This window comes from Acipenser ruthenus, chromosome 7 (genome assembly GCF_902713425.1).
Source record: "Acipenser ruthenus chromosome 7, fAciRut3.2 maternal haplotype, whole genome shotgun sequence".
In the NCBI taxonomy this organism is placed as follows: domain Eukaryota; kingdom Metazoa; phylum Chordata; class Actinopteri; order Acipenseriformes; family Acipenseridae; genus Acipenser; species Acipenser ruthenus.
The window spans coordinates 67319937-67340337 of NC_081195.1; the positions used below are offsets into that span (position 1 = coordinate 67319937).

At 40.2% G+C, this 20401-nt stretch overlaps 1 protein-coding gene across 4 annotated transcripts in view; it reads left to right on the plus strand.

The window, feature by feature from the left end:
• Positions 1–20401, plus strand: part of LOC117415957 (methionine-R-sulfoxide reductase B3, mitochondrial-like) — a 41831-nt gene that overhangs the window by 14908 nt on the left and 6522 nt on the right. For all 4 annotated transcript variants that reach the window (XM_034026929.3, XM_034026927.3, XM_034026930.3 and 1 more), the window contains one exon: positions 3716–3744. In XM_034026929.3, the coding sequence (XP_033882820.2) occupies positions 3716–3744 (29 nt within the window). The remainder of the gene's footprint in view (positions 1–3715; positions 3745–20401) is intronic.

Genomic DNA, 20401 nt, shown 5'->3' on the forward strand with positions numbered 1-20401 from the left:
TGCTGACCACCTCTGGTATCTCACAGAGGCAGCTGCGGTCTGGTATGCCACTTATTGTTAGTGTGTGATATTGATCTGACTGGAGCATGCACACTAATTGGTTCAAGAGCGAGATATCGACATCGCTGTCCTGTTGCAGCTTGCATGGATAGAGCAGGCAGAGAGTTAATTCTGCTTGACAGGACATCAGCAGCATCTTGAGAGTAATTACCCAAGTGAAGTTTTCCCACAGCTCAACGGAGAGCTTCAAAGACCTCTGAATTTACAGCTAGTATTAACCTATATCAGAAACATGATCCCACATAGGTTAAATATTTTCCCTTTGAAATCTATAAATTGCTTGCTATGTTACTTTTTTTTTTTATAAAAATCCAGGAAGAATGAATTACTCTGGGTTTGATAGTAATCACATTTTTCCTAGAATACTATTTATTTTATTTATTTTTTTATTTTTTTTCTTCAAAACTTTGAATCTGTTACCTGCATGTTGGAGGTTAGGGTTAGAAACTCTAGCCCTGCACCCATCCCTGGATTTCAGAACTATCCTTGTTTAGGTATATTATTGAAATGACCATAAGCCAGAAATCCGTCCCTTGATCAAGCATATTAATAAACTCTAGTCAATGAAATGTATAACCATGAGAAAAAGCATGGTCAAACTGCAAAAATACCGTGGTAACGAAAGTGTCTGATTGCATAAACATCTGGCTCCTGATCATTGAAATGTTATTGAATGCAGAATTGAATGTGAGTACAGGACAGTGCTGTATTTTTTCATTGAATCTTCCTCTTTGAGCCCAATTCTATTAACTTTTGAATATGGAATTTGGGACTACATACTCCAAGTTTTGCATTGAAGTGTTAATCACTACATCAGTGGTATTCCATTACATTCACTGGAAGGCCAGGTAAGGCAATGTCCAAATCCTGGCAAGCCCTGTAAACGGGGGCTGGGATTGTGCAACACTGGCAAGCCCTGTAAACGGGGTCTGGGATTGTGCAACACTGGCAAGCCCTGTAAACGGGGACTGGGATTGTGCAACACTGGCAAGCCCTGTAAACAGGGTCTGGGATTGTGCAACACTGGCAAGCCCTGTAAACGGGGACTGGGATTGTGCAACACTGGCAAGCCCTGTAAACGGGGACTGGGATTGTGCAACACTGGCAAGCCCTGTAAACGGGGACTGGGATTGTGCAACACTGGCAAGCCCTGTAAACGGGGACTGGGATTGTGCAACACTGGCAAGCCCTGTAAACGGGGGCTGGGATTGTGCAACACTGGCAAGCCCTGTAAACGGGGGCTGGGATTGTGCAACACTGGCAAGCCCTGTAAACTGGGGCTGGGATTGTGCAACACTGGCAAGCCCTGTAAACGGGGGCTGGGATTGTGCAACACTGGCAAGCCCTGTAAACTGGGGCTGGGATTGTGCAACACTGGCAAGCCGTCACTGTGACTGTTTTCCCTGGTCCGCGCTCTGGTGGGACGGGGGGGTGGACGAAAAAGAAAATTCATAATACTTGTCCTTTCTGTGTATCTTGTTTTCTGTTGATGACGTCAACGTGAGAATGGCAACATTTCATGCTCACCGTATCGGTTTTAAAGCAGGTATAACTGCGATGACAAAATACTTCGAAAATGTCACCAATAACAACATTGAAGTTAGCTGTAGCTACAAGTGAAAACTACATCTAAGCTACAATATAGCTGAATGTTTATTTAGACTTTATTTATTTTGCTTATTTTATTTCCTAAAAGCAAAGCAGCTTTAACTTTTAATTTGTCAGTCGTAATTTTATAAAGACATTATGGAAGGCATAATAATACAGTACTGTGCAAAAGTTTTAGGCAGGTGTGAAAAAATGCTGTAAAGTCAGGGATTTTGTAGGCATATAGTCAGGTGTATGATTAAACAATTATACCAAACAGGTGCTAATGATCATCAATTCAATATGTAGGTTGAAACACAATCATTAACTGAAACAGAAACAGCTGTGTAGGAGGAATAAAACTGGGTGAGGAACAGCCAAACTCAGCTAACAAGGTGAGGTTGCTGAAGACAGTTTACTGTCAAAAGTCATACACCATGGCAAGACTGAGCACAGCAACAAGACACAAGGTAGTTATACTGCATCAGCAAGGTCTCTCCCAGGCAGAAATTTCAAGGCAGACAGGGGTTTCCAGATGTGCTGTCCAAGCTCTTTTGAAGAAGCACAAAGAAACGGGCAACGTTGAGGACCGTAGACGCAGTGGTCGGCCAAGGAAACTTACTGCAGCAGATGAAAGACACATCATGCTTACTTCCCTTCGCAATCGGAAGATGTCCAGCAGTGGGGCTGCATTTCTGCAAATGGAGTTGGGGATTTGGTCAGAATTAATGGTCTCCTCAATGCTGAGAAGTACAGGCAGATACTTATCCATCATGCAATACCATCAGGGAGGCATCTGATTGGCCCCAAATTTATTCTGCAGCATGACAACGACACCAAACATACAACGAAAGTCATTAAGAACTATCTTCAGCGTAAAGAAGAACAAGGAGTCCTGGAAGTGATGGTATGGCCCCCACAGAGCCCTGATCTCAACATCATCGAGTCTGTCTGGGATTACATGAAGAGAGAGAAGCAACTGAGGCTGCCTAAATCCACCGAAGAACTGTGGTTAGTTCTCCAAGATGTTTGGGTCAACCTACCTGCCGAGTTCCTTCAAAAACTGTGTGCAAGTGTACCTAGAAGAATTGATGCTGTTTTGAAGGCAAATGGTGGTCACACCAAATATTGATTTGATGTAGATTTTTCTTCTGTTCACTCACTTTGCATTTTGTTAATTGATAAATATAAACTATTAACATGTCTATTTTTGAAAGCATTCTTACTTTACAGCATTTTTTCACACCTGCCTAAAACTTTTGCACAGTACTGTATATATGTGTATGTATGTATAACAGCACCTCGCTGCGCCTTCTTGCACACTGAACTCTTGTTTCTTCGACTGTCCTGGACCGGGCCAGTTGTACTAACTAACAAAAAATGGGATCGGATCTGGGCTCACTGGAGCCGGATCATGAGAAGGTGTTGTACTAAGATGATCTGGATGAGGCTCCACTGATCCGATCCTGGAGCTCAGAAGCTGTAACTAGGGAAACTGACCACTGAGAAGCGAACATGTTGTTATTATTATTATTATTATTATTATTATTATTATTATTATTATTATTATTATTATTATTATTATTTATTTCTTAGCAGACGCCCTTATCCAGGGCGACTTACAATTGTTACAAGATATCACATTATTTTTACATACAATTACTCATTTATACAGTTGGGTTTTTACTGGAGCAATCTAGGTAAAGCACCTTGCTCAAGGGTACAGCAGCAGTGTCCCCCACCTAGGATTGAACCCACGACCATCCGATCAAGAGTCCAGAGCCCTAACCACTACTCCACACTGCTGCCACATGTGTGGCATGTAGTTTAAAGACCCTGGCTTCCAAATTTGTATCACAGTAATATTACGAAGAAATGGTGGTACATCAATATAGTGAAAAGCTGACCGACAATATAAATCTGTATAGCTTAATTTACTCAAACAGTGGCAGACGAGAAGCCCGAGGGGCCAGACTGAAGGCTCTCACGGGCCGGATTTGGCCCGTGGGTCACCAATTGAAGAACACTGCACTATATACTGTGTAATAAGCTCTATTTTCTTTTACAGATCTGAAACTAAATTCGACTCTGGATCTGGTAAGTGTTTCTATGCATTTACATTGCACTGCTACAGCACACATGCACTGGGCAGAGACACCTTCCTGATACACCTGCTCAAAACACAAACATGTACAGATCAGAGAGAGGCAATAATGCCAGCCCAGGGCAGTGACCATAACTCTGCAACTGACTGTACAATGTTACTTGATCAGTTGCAGATATTAACAATCTCACAGAGAACCAATGCCTGTTTCTCCATACACAGACTCTTTCAAATCCCTTTCCAGGTTGTTTTTAGAAAGTAAGCTTCCCTATCATTTGGTTCTTTTATGTATTTTATTTATTATTTATTTATTTAAATTTTTAGTTGTTGCCAGTGGGGTATTTTTATCCTGGTTCACCGATGCAACCCCCCGGCGACTCGGGGGAAAAGGTGGCTGAAACTCGCGTCCTCCGAAACGTGGTCCTGCCAATTCCTCATTTTTCACACTGCAGATCCACAGCGAAGCCATCAGACCTATAGTGGTGGAGGACAACACAGATCTGAATGGCTCCACTGAGAACCGCAGGCACCCTATAAGCCATAGGGGTTGCTGGTGCACGGTGAACCATGGATTCCCCTGCCGACCTAAACCTTCCCTACCCGAGCGGCGCTCGACCAATTGTGCGCCGTCCCCTAGGAACCCCCGGTCACGGTCGGGAATGACATAGCCTGGATTGGAACCTGCGATCTCCAGGCTGTAGGGTGCATCCTGCACTCCATGCGGAGTGCCTTTACTGGATGCACCACACGGGCATAGTACACATGAATACAAACTAACAATTGGGAGCTCTAAAACAAGTAAAACAATGACAGAGAGAAGAAAAAGGGGGGGGAGGGGGGGGTTAGGGCCTAATTAAAATAAACTTCTGAGATAAGAAAAGGCATCTGTCCATGCCGTTACAGATTTTGCACTGGCATGATGTAATCTAGCTGTACTTCTCTCCACCAACACAATATCTGCAAATTAGTGCAACCAGACATGATCTAAGGGTACCTCTGTCTCCACCCAGCCTCGTAGGATTGACTTTTTAGCTGCTGTTAGTCCAGCCAACAAGAGCCGTCGTGTCTGAAGGCTAATATTCATTTGGGAGTCATCGCTGAGAAGGTGCAGTCGGGGACTCAGTGGCACTTTCACACCAATCACGTCAGAAAGCACAGTGGCCACATATTTCCATAAGCATTCAATTTCAGGACATTCCCAGAACCATATGTAGATACGTTCCGGCCACACCCTGAGTGCATTTATGGCAGAGAGGATCTGAAACGATCTTCATCTGGAGTCGTCGGTATGGTGTAGCATATATTCTATGTGCTAGTTTAAAGTGAATTAGTTGGTGTGCTAGATTTTTTGAGGACGAAAAGACATTGTCCCATACTGCTTCCCAATCAGGACTACCGCCCAGTTTTTCAAGCTCTCTATCCCATATTAAGGTAACTGGAAGGGAGCTATTTTTAAAAGAAAGAAAAAAGTGATATAAAGAAGAAACTAAGCCTCTTGAGGTGACTTGAAGCAAATATATTAGTCACAGGGTGGATAGGTAACATAGAGTCCAATGGCACCCCATAGGCGCGAAGGTCTGAGCGGAGTCTGAGGTACATGAAATAGGTAAAACCAGGGAGCGAGTGATTTATCCTTAAGGTCCTGGAACGTGCGAAGACCATTATCAAAGCTATCACTAAGAATATGAATATGTCTGGAGGACCAGGGTGGATAAGTAAAATGCTGAGAGCCTGTCAGTAAAAAGGGATTGTTCCATATAGGTGAAAGCTTATGAAGTTTTGTGGGGCTGCCAAGAAATCGGTTAACTTTCTTCCAAATATCTAATGAGTTTGCAATGATTGGACCCATTCGAAGAGAAATAGCCCTGTCCTTAGGGGCGGAAAATAGAAGATCCTGGAGTCTGATTGGCTTAACTAAGGCTTCCTCAATTGGTCGCCAAGAAGCTGTAGACCCTGAATCCAGCCACGTTTTAAATACCCTTAGCTGAAAAGCCCAGTAGTAATATTTAAAATTGGGTACTGCCAGGCCGGTTTAGGGCGCTGCAAAGTAGTCAACCGAATCCTGGGTCGCCTATCCTTCCAAATAAAACCAGTTATAATAGAATTTATTTGTTCAAGGTACTTTTGTGGTAATGAAATGGGGATCATAGAAAATAGGACATTTTTATAACAGAAATCATGTAATGAAACCTGTAATGGAGACCATCAAGTCAAATCTGTTTTGATTTTATTTAGAACTTCAAGCATATTTTCTTTACGAATCTGCTGGAAATTTGGGGATATCTTAATGCCCAAATATGTAAAGCCTGTGAGCTGCGGCCGAATAGAGATATGAGGGGGAAGAGGGGTTGTTGTGGCGATACGATTCAAAGGCATATAAACAGACTTAGACCAGTTTATTTTATACCCAGAGAGTTTACCAAAATGATCAATTATATGCAGTGCGTTAGGGACTGAATCAGAAATATCAGATAGAAACAATAAAATGTCATCAGCATAGAGTGATGTATGGTGTTTGGAGCCCTGTACAGTAATGGGAGCTATATTGTTACTTTGTCTAATAGCTTGCGCCAATGGTTCTAAGGAAAGGACAAATAATAATGGTGACAATGGGCAGCCCTGTCGGGTACCTCTGCCGAGTGCAAACTGAGGGGATAACATTGACCCGGTCTGCACACATGCAGTAGGATTGCTGTAAAAAGTGCGGATCATATTGATAAAAGAATGGCCGAAGCCAAAGCGTTCTAGAACTGCCCACAGATAGTTCCATTCCAGGCGATCAAATGCCTTCTCGGCATCCAGAGAAAATACAGCACAAGAGGCGGGTTGATGGGGGGCTTGGTCTATAATATGAAAAAGACGCCGTATGTTGTCTGAAGCAAGGCGGCTCTTTAAAAACCTGGTCTTGATCAAGTTAGAAGAAAAGGCTGTACAGCAGCCCCTAATAAAGCATTTAGTAACCTCCCATAATGAATGTGGGTTGGTTGCAGTATTAGAGTTGATTTCTAGGAAATCTCTCAAACTCTCTGCGAGGTGTTTTTTATGAAAGCTTCATTCTGAAGTAGAAATTAGTTAAAACGCCAGCGTTTAGCACGCTTAATTCCTGGGACCAAGTCAAATGAATACAAAACCGGAGCATGATCAGAAATAAGAATTGGCAATATATCTGTGGAAATAATATTACGCATAATAATTGGGGAGATAAAAATGTAGTCGATGCGAGAGTATATTTTGTGTCTATGCGAAAAGAATGTGAAATCTTTAACACCATTGTTTCTCAGACGCCAAGCATCATGTACATTTAAGTCTTGTGCAAAGTTTTGAAAGTATTTAGAGGCATAAGAGACAGGGCAGTGCCCTGTGATGAAGTATCAAGAGCTGGATTGAAAGTCAAATTAAAATCCCCCCCAACAATAAGTGCACAATCTGGGAGTGCTGATAGCTTAACCCTGACGTTCTCAAAAAATCAAGGATCAAAAACATTGGGTGCATAAACTGATGCTAAGCACAGTTTAACACTGTTAAGTGTTGCTGTTACTTGATAGAAACGGCCTTCAGTATCATTGCTTGAACTATTAATGGTAATATTTCTCTTTCTGTTAACCACAGTCAGTACCCCTTTTGTTTTATTCAAGGCGCAGGTGTGAGCAATTACTTTATAGTGTTTATTTTGAAATGTATTGACATCAGCAGATTTGAGATGGGTCTCCTGAATTAATGCAATTGTAATGTTTTTACGATGTAAAAAATCTAAACATTTGGCTCTTTTAATGGGTTAAGACCACGCACGTTCCAGGACATACAATTATAATTAGCCATTATGGAGGTTTAAAACAGGCAGTAAGGGGCCACTCGTCCCCGGTGTACTGAGCGTGTATAACAGAGATTGCATAATTAACAGACAGCAATGAAAGAAGTAAACATATCCTGGAATTGGCATCGAACAGATCAAATAAAACGAAAGTAAAAAATGTTTTAAATAGTCCCACACTGGTATAACAATGTGCTCTCAAGCGATTGGGTTGGCCGTTGTGAATGATCTTCAGTTTTGCCGGGTACAACAAGAAGTTCTGGGCTCCAAGCTGCCTGAGAGATTTCTGAACCGGGGCGAAACATTTTCTTCGCTGGGCAGTAAAGGCGGAGTAATCAGGGAAGAAAAGTAGAGAGCTTCCGTCTAGCCGGGGTGGTGTAGCTACATTTCTGGCAGCCCTAAGAATGAGCTGCCGATCAGTATAGCGAAGTAATTTAAAAATGAAGGTGCGAGGCCTGTCTCTGCGAGCGCTAGATCCATCATAGATGCGATGGGCCCTCTCAATTTCAATAGGCCCGGTCAAAGATGGCAGCCACATTGGTAGGGATTTTTGCAGGAAGTCAATAGGGTCCCCCCCCTCGGTCCCCCCCCTCGGTACCCTCTGGCAAACCCACGATCCGCAAATTGGATCGGCGGTTTCTATCCTCTAACTCAGCCAGTCGAGATTTAAGCAAGGCAATCTCCGTTTCAGATTCTTTAATGCTAGCCCGGTTTTGGCGCTGGGCAGCCTGGAGAATATCTACGCGCTTATTCTGCTTGTCAACAGTGGAGAAAGTAACAGAAATCTTTTCCTCGGTTTGCTGCAGCCGAGACTGGATGGACTTAATTTCGGTAATTTTCTCAGCAGTGATTTTGCTTTTTAAACACTCCCTGATGCATTCCACAATAAAATCTCTCAGCGAATGAAGCTTGGACTCTGTTAGCCAGGGCAGCGTCTGGCCCTGTGAATCTTCGCGGCTGGGCTCAGTCGCGTTCCGTGCTGCGCCCTCAAAGGCAAGTAGTTGCTTTCTGGCTTTTTTACTCTTGGCTTTCATAGTTGGGGAAGGAGTATTCGGGTCCATGGCTGACGAATCCCTTTTCTCTGGTGTCTCCATTGTGTAATGCTAGTAGCAAAGCGTGCCCTTCACTGAAATAATATCGGCGATGAGTGTGGGAGCGCTCAAACTAAGCCACCATCTTGGGTGGAAGCCACCGGAAGTCGTCCCCCTTGGTTCTTTTAGGTATGAAACTTCCTGAATGCATTTTATTTATTGACTTCTGTATTTCTTCTGCTTTTGGCACGTTAATTAATTCACTTTTTAGAGTTTCAATCGATATGCAGTATTACTTCAACTTCAAATCGACCGTAGAGTTACCCACACTTCTCCTCTTGTGCACAAGAAGCGTGGACTTGAGTGTGCACTCTCTGCAGGCATGATAGGTCTGCCGGGTCCCCTTGCTCCCTCACTCATTGGCCTCACTTGCTGCTTCCTTTATGTTTCCATTGTTTTTTTCAGCAGGCCAGGAGCGTGTGTGTGTGTGTAACCCAGAAATATTAATGCCCCCTTTTTAACATTTAATTTGGCAAAGTACCAAGTAAGCACAAGCAAATAAACTGTGACCGTGTATTGACAAGTCAACCTGTCTAACTCCCCATACCACTTTGAACAGGCTGCACAGCACCAGATCCCCTTGATGGAGAATGCCAGCCTCAATATGTACAAATAAGGCTGTTTATAGCAGGAATCCAGAAGGTAACTGTTCAGTATAGTTGGTCTCGTCAATTGTAAAACTCCCATGGGACATAGCTAGGAAGCCCACTGATAACAGCAGTGCAGTTGTACTTCAAGATTGTTCTTTCCAGTAAGGTGTGGCTGCTTGAGTGATCAGTGATTCTCACAAGTATTGTATGCTGTCAGTTAAGGGTGTAATCTGGAAAAACAAATTCATGGTTGGTTTCCAGACCCTAATTATCACTAGTCTTAGACTATCTTAGGTTAGGTAGTCCAAGACTAGTGCTAATTAGGGTCTGGGATACCAGGGTAAAGTCTCTCTTGCATTAAAGTGCTGAAGATTCAGTAAATAAAAATATTCTTTGTAAAACAGTCATTGCTTGCACATGTATGTGTGCTCCAAAAACAGTATTGCAGTGTATTGTAAACCGCCACTGATATCTGACAACTACCCCAGACCACTCCCCTTGATTTGGTTAAAGTTGCTTTATAGATTTGGCCTCCAGCCTAGTTGCAGTGACAGAGCCCCCTAGTGAGCAATTTGAAAGCCGTCCATTTGAGCTGCAGTGTGTTTAGTGGTTGTGAGGTAGGGCTCTCAAGTTCATCATGATCAAGATTGTCACAGATACAGGACAGGAGGGGTCGTAGGGATTATTCTCTTATTCGATCATGAACTAATTTTTGATCACTGGAATTCAATATCAAATAATGTTTAAATTATATTGGAATTCCTGACTCGAGGTGTGATTTATTCATGTATGTATTTATTTTTTTATTTTCAAAAGGGCCAAAGTAATAATTACAGCAGGTTGAAAAATATATTTTTGAAATCCTCATATCGGTAAGAATTGGTCACCAAAAAAATATTACAATGTAACCCTTTTCCAGTCCATAGTCAACTTTAAAAAAAATCAGAAATCGATGGACTGCATGTCTAGGAAAAGCATGTTGATGTTCACCGAGGGCTTTGGTTTGTTTTGGATTTTGAAGCCTACACCTCAGACCTGTGTTTCAGTGCTCTGTAAAGCTATTTATAGGTGACGTGTCAGATATGATAGTGGAAATCCCTTGTGCCTGGGGGGCTGTTTTCATATTGATTCCCCAGTTATATGGTTGAACACGCGCTTGTCATTATATGTTTATTATTAACAGAAGAATGCGATACTGTGTGCGCTCCTAAAATAGATTGCTGCTTGGATACAGGAACCTCCTAACAATAATGAAGATATTTAAATGAAACATCATGCTAAAATGATGGATTTCAGTTTGAATTCCCCCTGCCTTGGGATAAGAGATTTGAGTTTAAACTGTTTGGTTGGTGGTCTTTTTTTTTTTTTTTTCTTCAAATGAATGATGTGGAAACCTGAAAGCAGTTTATCCAGAGGGCGGGTTGTACTTGTGTAATTCTTGTGTAAGTGTGGATCCTGTGAAAATCATTTAAGGAAGCAACTTTTGCTATTTATTTATTTATTTATTTATTTATTTATTTAATTTATTAATAGAAAATGCTTAAACAGTAAACTATTTCTAAACTAAAACAGCAAAAATCAGATCCCTGCTAATAATATCACTGAAGTGGGGTTCAGTTTGTTTAAAGGCACTTTTTTAAAGATGTTACTGTATTAATGATTAGCAAAGGAGATCAGGATTTATTTTAATATCTATTAACTAACGAATAACTAGTAAGCTAGTTGTTAAGTTAGTAAACAAAAAAGTGTCCTTTTAAATTAAAGTGTGACTTATATTAATCATTATTATTATTATGTATATTGTTAGCTTAACCATAAAGTGTGACTTATTATTATTATTAGTAGTAGTAGTAGTAGTAGTAGTAGTAATAATATTAATTATATATTGAGACGCTAGCACACCGCATCATCGCTTGTAGTAGTAGTAATAATATTAATTATATATTGAGACGCTAGCACACTGCATCATCGCTTGTAGTAGTAGTAGTAATAATATTAATTATATATTGAGACGCTAGCACACTGCATCATCGCTTGTAGTAATATTGATAATAATATATTGAGACGCTAGCACACTGCATCATCGCTTGTAGTAATATTAATAATAATATATTGAGACGCTAGCACACTGCATCATCGCTTGTAGTAATATTAATAATAATATATTGAGACGCTAGCACACCGCATCATCGCTTGTAGTAATATTAATAATAATATATTGAGACGCTAGCACACTGCATCATCGCTTGTAGTAATATTAATAATAATATATTGAGACGCTAGCACACCGCATCATCGCTTGTAGTAATATTAATAATAATATATTGAGACGCTAGCACACCGCATCATCGCTTGTAGTAATATTAATAATAATATATTGAGACGCTAGCACACTGCATCATCGCTTGTAGTAATATTAATAATAATATATTGAGACGCTAGCACACCGCATCATCGCTTGTAGTAATATTAATAATAATATATTGAGACGCTAGCACACTGCATCATCGCTTGTAGTAATATTAATAATAATATATTGAGACGCTAGCACACCGCATCATCGCTTGTAGTAATATTAATAATAATATATTGAGACGCTAGCACACCGCATCATCGCTTGTAGTAATATTAATAATAATATATTGAGACGCTAGCACACTGCATCATCGCTTGTAGTAATATTAATAATAATATATTGAGACGCTAGCACACTGCATCATCGCTTGTAGTAATATTAATAATAATATATTGAGACGCTAGCACACCGCATCATCGCTTGTAGTAATATTAATAATAATATATTGAGACGCTAGCACACCGCATCATCGCTTGTAGTAATATTAATAATAATATATTGAGACGCTAGCACACTGCATCATCGCTTGTAGTAATATTAATAATAATATATTGAGACGCTAGCACACTGCATCATCGCTTGTAGTAATATTAATAATAATATATTGAGACGCTAGCACACTGCATCATCGCTTGTAGTAATATTAATAATAATATATTGAGACGCTAGCACACTGCATCATCGCTTGTAGTAATATTAATAATAATATATTGAGACGCTAGCACACTGCATCATCGCTTGTAGTAATATTAATAATAATATATTGAGACGCTAGCACACCGCATCATCGCTTGTAGTAATATTAATAATAATATATTGAGACGCTAGCACACTGCATCATCGCTTGTAGTAATATTAATAATAATATATTGAGACGCTAGCACACCGCATCATCGCTTGTAGTAATATTAATAATAATATATTGAGACGCTAGCACACTGCATCATCGCTTGTAGTAATATTAATAATAATATATTGAGACGCTAGCACACTGCATCATCGCTTGTAGTAATATTAATAATAATATATTGAGACGCTAGCACACTGCATCATCGCTTGTAGTAATATTAATAATAATATATTGAGACGCTAGCACACTGCATCATCGCTTGTAGTAATATTAATAATAATATATTGAGACGCTAGCACACTGCATCATCGCTTGTAGTAATATTAATAATAATATATTGAGACGCTAGCACACTGCATCATCGCTTGTAGTAATATTAATAATAATATATTGAGACGCTAGCACACTGCATCATCGCTTGTAGTAATATTAATAATAATATATTGAGACGCTAGCACACTGCATCATCGCTTGTAGTAATATTAATAATAATATATTGAGACGCTAGCACACTGCATCATCGCTTGTAGTAATATTAATAATAATATATTGAGACGCTAGCACACTGCATCATCGCTTGTAGTAATATTAATAATAATATATTGAGACGCTAGCACACTGCATCATCGCTTGGTGATGAACACCTGCCTGCTCTGCAGAGGAACGTTTTAAACACTGAAAGTGTAAACTCTTGAACTGCCTTATTAAATCTGAAGATGTACATTTGAAATGAAACTGACCATTTGTAGCTTTCTCAGAAGACAAGCTTGTAGTTTTGTAAACTGTGTGTGCAGGCTGTTTTGATTAACATGATCAATGGCCTTCGAGGTCAGTCATCTACACAGCCAGCAGATGAGAGCATGCGCCTTCATCCGCTTTGATCTGGGCTCTCTTATTTTACACAAAAGAAAATAAAACATTTTCTAAAAGCCTTTTCACGGTTGATTGCACGATGAGTGTATATGTAGGATAATCGCTAATGGGCTATAGGAACAAAGTAGCACATTCCCTTTACGGTTATTAATCTCTGTGTGTTACACCACTGTTTCACTGAGCCCTGCACCGTGAAGTAATGCACGACATAAAGGGATTAAAATATTTCTAGAAAGTAGTTTTAATGAATGCTATCTGGTACTATATGATAAATGTATTGGCTGTAAATAGGATAATTCTGTCATTTTTAATCCCCTGGAATTTGTACAATCTTAATTGCTGAATTGTTTTGTTCGACATCAGTTGTAATTATGATTTTCTTTTTGGCTTTGACAGTCATTCTAAAATATATTTCTCGTTGTAATATCTTTGTAATGTCAAGGAGGGAAAAGGCAGGACTGTGCTCAGGTTACTTATAACCTGAAGAATGTGTCTGGACAGATCCCTAAGAGAATAGGCAGTTATTCAGTAAATGTCTTCTATTAATTACAATTATACCAACATGTGATTCTGTGTGTGTTCACTACATCTTGTATAGTGTTGTGTTGGGTGCACTTAATTTGCAATAGTTGGAAGATCTTAGCAAAACTGAACCCAGGCCTTTTAGGGGTGAAAGGCATGACAATGTGTTGAATTAGCCTCCACACAGCAATGTTTAAAAGGAAGCAAACTGTTTGTGTCTCCTTTTAAAAAACAAAATAATCTCCACAACCGAGCTTAATGGAAAAGCAGCTTCAACTCCTGACCACAACGCCTCCAATTCCATCGACAGCAGCTGTTTTTAGTGATTGCTGAGAAGCATGGTGCATGATGCAGGCTGCTCATGCTGCTGCTCACTTCCCTGCCAGAGCTGCAGATGTGTTTTAACAGGGCCGATCCGACGACGAACATGGCATTTTCAAGGAAGTCCTGGTGTGTTGACAGGTATTGGAGCCTTGGTTTGAGAATTAGCCCGGTGTAACAGGGTGGTGATCCGGCGACCGCGCACACTGCCGGCGTGGCTATAGAGCACTGCCGGCGTGGCTATAGAGCACTGCCGGCGTGGCTATAGAGCACTGCCGGCGTGGCTATAGAGCACTGCCGGCTTGGTTATAGAGCACTGCAGGTGTGGTTATAGAGCACTGCAGGTGTGGTTATAGAGCACTGCAGGTGTGGTCATCTCGCAGACATGGGTCACAATCTATAGTGGAAATGCATCACACGTTAGTCCGGCTCAATTTGGTTCAGTTTCAAAAGAGATGCCTGACAGCTTTTATTTTTATATATGTATCCAAGCGTGCCTCACGCAGCAGCAGGTACACTTCAAACAATCACAGGTGCGCAATCACAGCAGCACAATAGATCAAAACAGACTGCTTACCCTCGGCGACATCGCTGAATGGACTCCCCGGAAAAGCAAAAAGTTGTGAGAGCACACGTGGCAACCTTGCAATGTATATTTAATTCATTAGTCCAGATAAAAAAGAGACAGATTTTAAAGGTCTGTACAACAGTGCTGACGTTTCGACACTGCCAGCGTCTTCCTCAGAGCATTCTGGGGAGGCTTGTGTACACAGGTACTAAAAAGACTCTTGTCTAATTAACTTAAGCATGTAATTAATTAATTAATTACACACATTTATGCTATTTCAGCAATTACATACAAAGATATATATTTATATTTGTGGCAGGGCGGATCCCTGTCTGGAAGAAATGTGCTGGGGTTTTGCAGGGATAGGTTCATTTCTGTCCTTGCCAGAGAAATGTGTGTACTTATTTATTTAATTAGTGTCACCTGCCTGGGATTCGCAGGCAGGTATATAACGGCAAAGAAATGTTCAGGACAGTCTCCAGTATGTGTGAAGAGAGAGGTGTGCGTTAAACAAAAGGTAGGTGTAAACCTTTTTGTTTGTGTTGTAATGTTAATGTTGTATGATTAGTAAACAGCTTAGCTGTCCAGTTTGGTAGTTTAGATGGTACAAAGTTTAGTTAGTGCTCTATGTGTGAGTTAGGTTTTTGTTTTTGTTTTTGTTTTGTTTTGACTTCCCTTATTTTTGTAAATGGTAAAATTGCACATAAGTGCTTTAAAAACTTCAATTTTTGTGTCTGGGTCTGTTAAAAGGGGCTAAGAACCTAAAATTAAGTGGAAATCTCTCTCTCTCTCTCTCTCTCTCTCTCTCTCTCTCTCTCTCTCTCTCTCAATTCAATGGTGCTTTATTGGCATGACTTACAATAGCAGGTGTTGCCAAAGCAGTTATACAATACATACAGTACTGTGCAAAAGTTTTGGGCAGGTGTGAAAAAATGCTGTAAAGTAAGAATGCTTTCAAAAATAGACATGTTAATAGTTTATATTTATCAATTAACAAAATGCAAAGTGAGTGAACAGAAGAAAAATCTACATCAAATCAATATTTGGTGTGACCACCCTTTGCCTTCAAAACAGCATCAATTCTTCTAGGTACACTTGCACACAGTTTTTGAAGGAACTCGGCAGGTAGGTTGGCCCAAACATCTTGGAGAAGTAACCACAGTTCTTCTGTGGATTTAGGCAGCCTCAGTTGCTTCTCTCTCTTCATGTAATCCCAGACAGACTCGATGATGTTGAGATCAGGGCTCTGTGGGGGCCATACCATCACTTCCAGGACTCCTTGTTCTTCTTTACGCTGACGATAGTTCTTAATGACTTTCGTTGTATGTTTGGTGTCGTTGTCATGCTGCAGAATAAATTTGGGGCCAATCAGATGCCTCCCTGATGGTATTGCATGATGGATAAGTATCTGCCTGTACTTCTCAGCATTGAGGAGACCAATAATTCTGACCAAATTCCCAACTCCATTTGCAGAAATGCAGCCCCACTGCTGGACATCTTCCGATTGCGAAGGGAAGTAAGCATGATGTGTCTTTCATCTGCTGCAGTAAGTTTCCTTGGCCGACCACTGCGTCTACGGTCCTCAACGTTGCCCGTTTCTTTGTGCTTCTTCAAAAGAGCTTGGACAGCATATCTGGAAACCCCTGTCTGCCTTGAAATTTCTGCCTGGGAGAGACCTTGCTGATGCAGTATAACTACCTTGTGTCTTGTTGCTGTGCTCAGTCTTGCCATGGTGTATGACTTTTGACAGTAAACTGTCTTCAGCAACCTCACCTTGTTAGCTGAGTTTGGCTGTTCCTCACCCAGTTTTATTCCTCCTACACAGCTGTTTCTGTTTCAGTTAATGATTGTGTTTCAACCTACATATTGAATTGATGATCATTAGCACCTGTTTGGTATAATTGTTTAATCATACACCTGACTATATGCCTACAAAATCCCTGACTTTGTGCAAGTGTACCTAGAAGAATTGATGCTGTTTTGAAGGCAAATGGTGGTCACACCAAGTATGGATTTGATTTAGATTTTTCTTCTGTTCACTCACTTTACATTTAGTTAATTGATAAATATAATCTATTAACATGTCTATTTTAGTGTAGGAGAAAGTGCATCTCTGTCTCGACCTCTCCTGTCTCACAGTGACCACAGAGCCTGTTCTCCCTGGCCAGCCTGTGTCGGCCTTTTTCAATGGCCAGGTTGTGGTCACTGAGCCTGTACATGGTCAGGATCGGTCTCTGCTTTGTATCTCTGACAGTGGAGAGATACTCTGCTAGGGTATAGTTTCTTTTTAGGGCCCGATAACAATCCAGTTTATTTTGGGAGTTTGTTTCTATGTCCCAATGTTTCAGATAGGAGTTTTTGGTTTGTTTTATAATTTGGTTTACTCTGATTGGGGGCTGGTAAGCAGTGTTGACCTGAAGCTGGTTTGTGTTAGCATTAGTGGAGGTCAGTGCAGTGAGCTTCAAGGCCAGCAGACTTAGGGGACTCTTTTCAGAGCTGAGCTCTTGGGTTTGGAGAGCCTTATATTGGAGTGAGTCTGACTCGCTTTTCTTTAGATGCATCCAAAATTTGAGTGCTCTTTTCTTAATATTTATAAGTGTCGGGTAGCGGCCTAATTCTGCCCTGCATGCGTGATTTGGTGTTTTTCTTTGCACCTGTAGTATGTTTTTGCAGAGTTCAGCATTTGACTTCTTTGTCATGCAGAGTGAGGCCAGGGGCTGCAGACTGTTCCAACATCTTTGCTAACTCATTGATGTAAATATTGAACAGTGTTGGACTCAGACTGCAGCCCTGTCTCACCCCCTGCCCCTGAGTGAAGAATTCTGTCCTTTTGTTGCCAATTCTAACTGCGCACTTGTTTTCTGTGTACATTGATTTATATCATAGACTTTACCCCCTACACCACTTTGAAGAATTCTGTAATATAAACCCTCATGCCAAATGGAACCAAATGCTTTTTTAAAGTCAATGAAACAGGCAAAGATTTTGCCTTAACTTTTTTGGTGTACATGTTTGTCAATTAGGGTGTGTAGGGTGTAGATATGACCAGAGATGCGGTTATTTGGTAGGAAGCCAATTTGACTCTTACTCAAGACACTGTGTTTGGTAAGGAAGGCTATTATGCGGGCATTGATTATACTACAGAATACCTTCCCCAGATTACTGCTCACACAGATGCCTCAGTAGTTATTGGGGTCAAATTTGTCTCCACTCTTGTGAATTGGGGATATAAGCCCTTGGTTCCAGATGTCAGGGAAGTAACCAGTACTTAGTACCATGTTGAATAATTTAAGCATTACCTCTTGTAACTCGGGGCTGCTGTGTTTGAGCATCTCAGTACTGATGCTGTCAGGGCCGCAGGCTTTTCTGGGTTTGCCTGGAGCTTCTCAGTTAACTCTTGTAGGGTGATTGGAGCATCAGTTGTATTTTGGTTATCTTTAATTGATTGTTCTAGTAATTTCAGTTTTTCTCTAGTTAAATTTTGTTTATTTGTTAGATCTTTTTGTTGTATGTCATTTATAAAGGGTTTCAAAATAATTTTTCCAAATTGTTCCATTTTGTATTGTTAATTCTTGTTGTTTTGTTGAGTTTAAATTATTCCACATTTCCCGGAACTGGTTTTGGTCGATAGATTTTTCTATGTCTGTGAGGGTTTTGTTTGTGTGTTTTTGTTTTTTCTGTTTGAGGGTGTGTTTGTAGTGTTTTAGGGTCTCACAGTACCTCAGATGTAGATGTTTTTGATTAGATAAATGTCTTAGATTTGTTCATATGGATTTACATTCATCATCAAACCATTTTTGTGTGAGTTTTTGTTTCTGGTTTATTTTTTTTGTTTTTTTGAGATTTGCCATTATGGCTGCATTTTCAAATATGTTATTGATGTGTTTAACTGCCAGATTTAGTTCTGTCACTCTCTCTCTCTCGATATATAGATATTGATATTTATTTATTTTTCTTTCATGTTAATTTGTTTGATGCAGGCCATGGCACAATTAAGATAAATTTGCCATGGGGATTGTCAATAAGCAAAAAGATGAAAAACTTTGACGGAAGAGCTCATATATGTATATCACACAAGAATGACCATGTTCCCCTTTGGTATTTGTGTGTATATTGTACATGAACAATAATTATTCTTCTACTTATCTGGTGTCAGAATGCTGATCTCCATTCATGAATACACAAATGCAGATTACTATTCCTAAAATAACCGTGTACTGTTAAAAGCAGAACTATGTAGCCAAAAGTGAGATCTCTATCTTTCTCGCATTGCCTCTTTGATGTTTCCACTGCTCCCAACTTTTTAAAACATTATGATTAAGCTATCTGCCGTTTTAATACAAGTTAAAATGCTGTTGACCGTAGGAAGTGTAATGTAAATGTGTGAATGATTGCCCAGTGGATTATACAAGGCCACTTCCAGCTGCTGGTGTGACAGATCAGATACATCATACATTCTCTTGTCTGTGTCATGTAAACATTTACTATTTGAAGTGGAGCCCGTACTCTAACCAAAATAAATAAGTGGATCTGAAACGGCAGCAGACTAAATGAGAAAACTAGACATGGTCCTTTTTTTTTTTTTTTTTTAAACCAAAGTCTAATCTAGCATTTAAATATGATTTCCCCAGTATTAATCCAGTGGCGAGAGCCGAGTTGTGGAAGATCTCTTAACTTTTGCTTACAGTTAAACAATGGGTCTGTTCGTGTGTTTGTACCCAAGACTAACTATTGAGTCTAACATGTAGACTGTAAAGATGTAAACACCAATGTTCTTCTGCAGCTTGGCAGAATTCCAGCCCAATACAAATCATATTTTATGTAAATTAAAAAAAAAAAAACCTGAGCATGTTCCTTTTTATTTCCAAAAAAAGCAGGTTCTGGGAGCGAGCCAGGATAAAAGACAAAGTACTTGATCAAGAAGAGGGAAGTGGGGTTTAAAATGAAGCTTTGGCTGGTTGAGAGTGACTTTACATGGGTATTTATTTTCACTTGGAATAAACAGAAAACATCCCCACTCATCGTTCTGAGCTCCGTTTCCTCAATTCAATGAACTTCCAAACTGTCTTCTGTTTTATACTCTCTTAATGCATGTGTGCTTGCGTTACCTAGAACAAGAGAGGCATCTGTGCGAGATCCTCGGACACTACCACCGGGGCCTGCAGTGGCACCCAGCAGACAATACTGACCCCTGGTGTTTGGGAGAAGTCATTTGTGTGTAGAATTGTATATGTTACTGTATCGTATGGATAACGAGCTATATAGTGTCTGTTCTTGCTTGGGAAACACATGCTTCCCTCCTCTATTATAATAAGCAGTGCTTTCTGCTGCAGGTAGTAGCAGGAGGGCTGTGTTCACTTCACAGAGTCCCAGAGAGCTTCAAAGAGGACGGAAGCTTGTGCGACTGCACTTCGAACTACCCTTCGCAATGTTAACAAACATCTGCAAAAACAAAGACCCTGGAGGCACCATCTCTCGCTAGCACCTACTCCAGATGCAGACGTATTTCTCTCTTTTTATTTTCTACAAAAACAAATAAAGCGCATATATTTGTCACATGAGATAATATTCAGCTGTGTGTATAGAATTGCATTGGGATAAACATTGATAAGCTTGACAAAGGCTGATAGTTTTTTTTTTTTTTTTTTAAGTAATGAAACTTAACCTG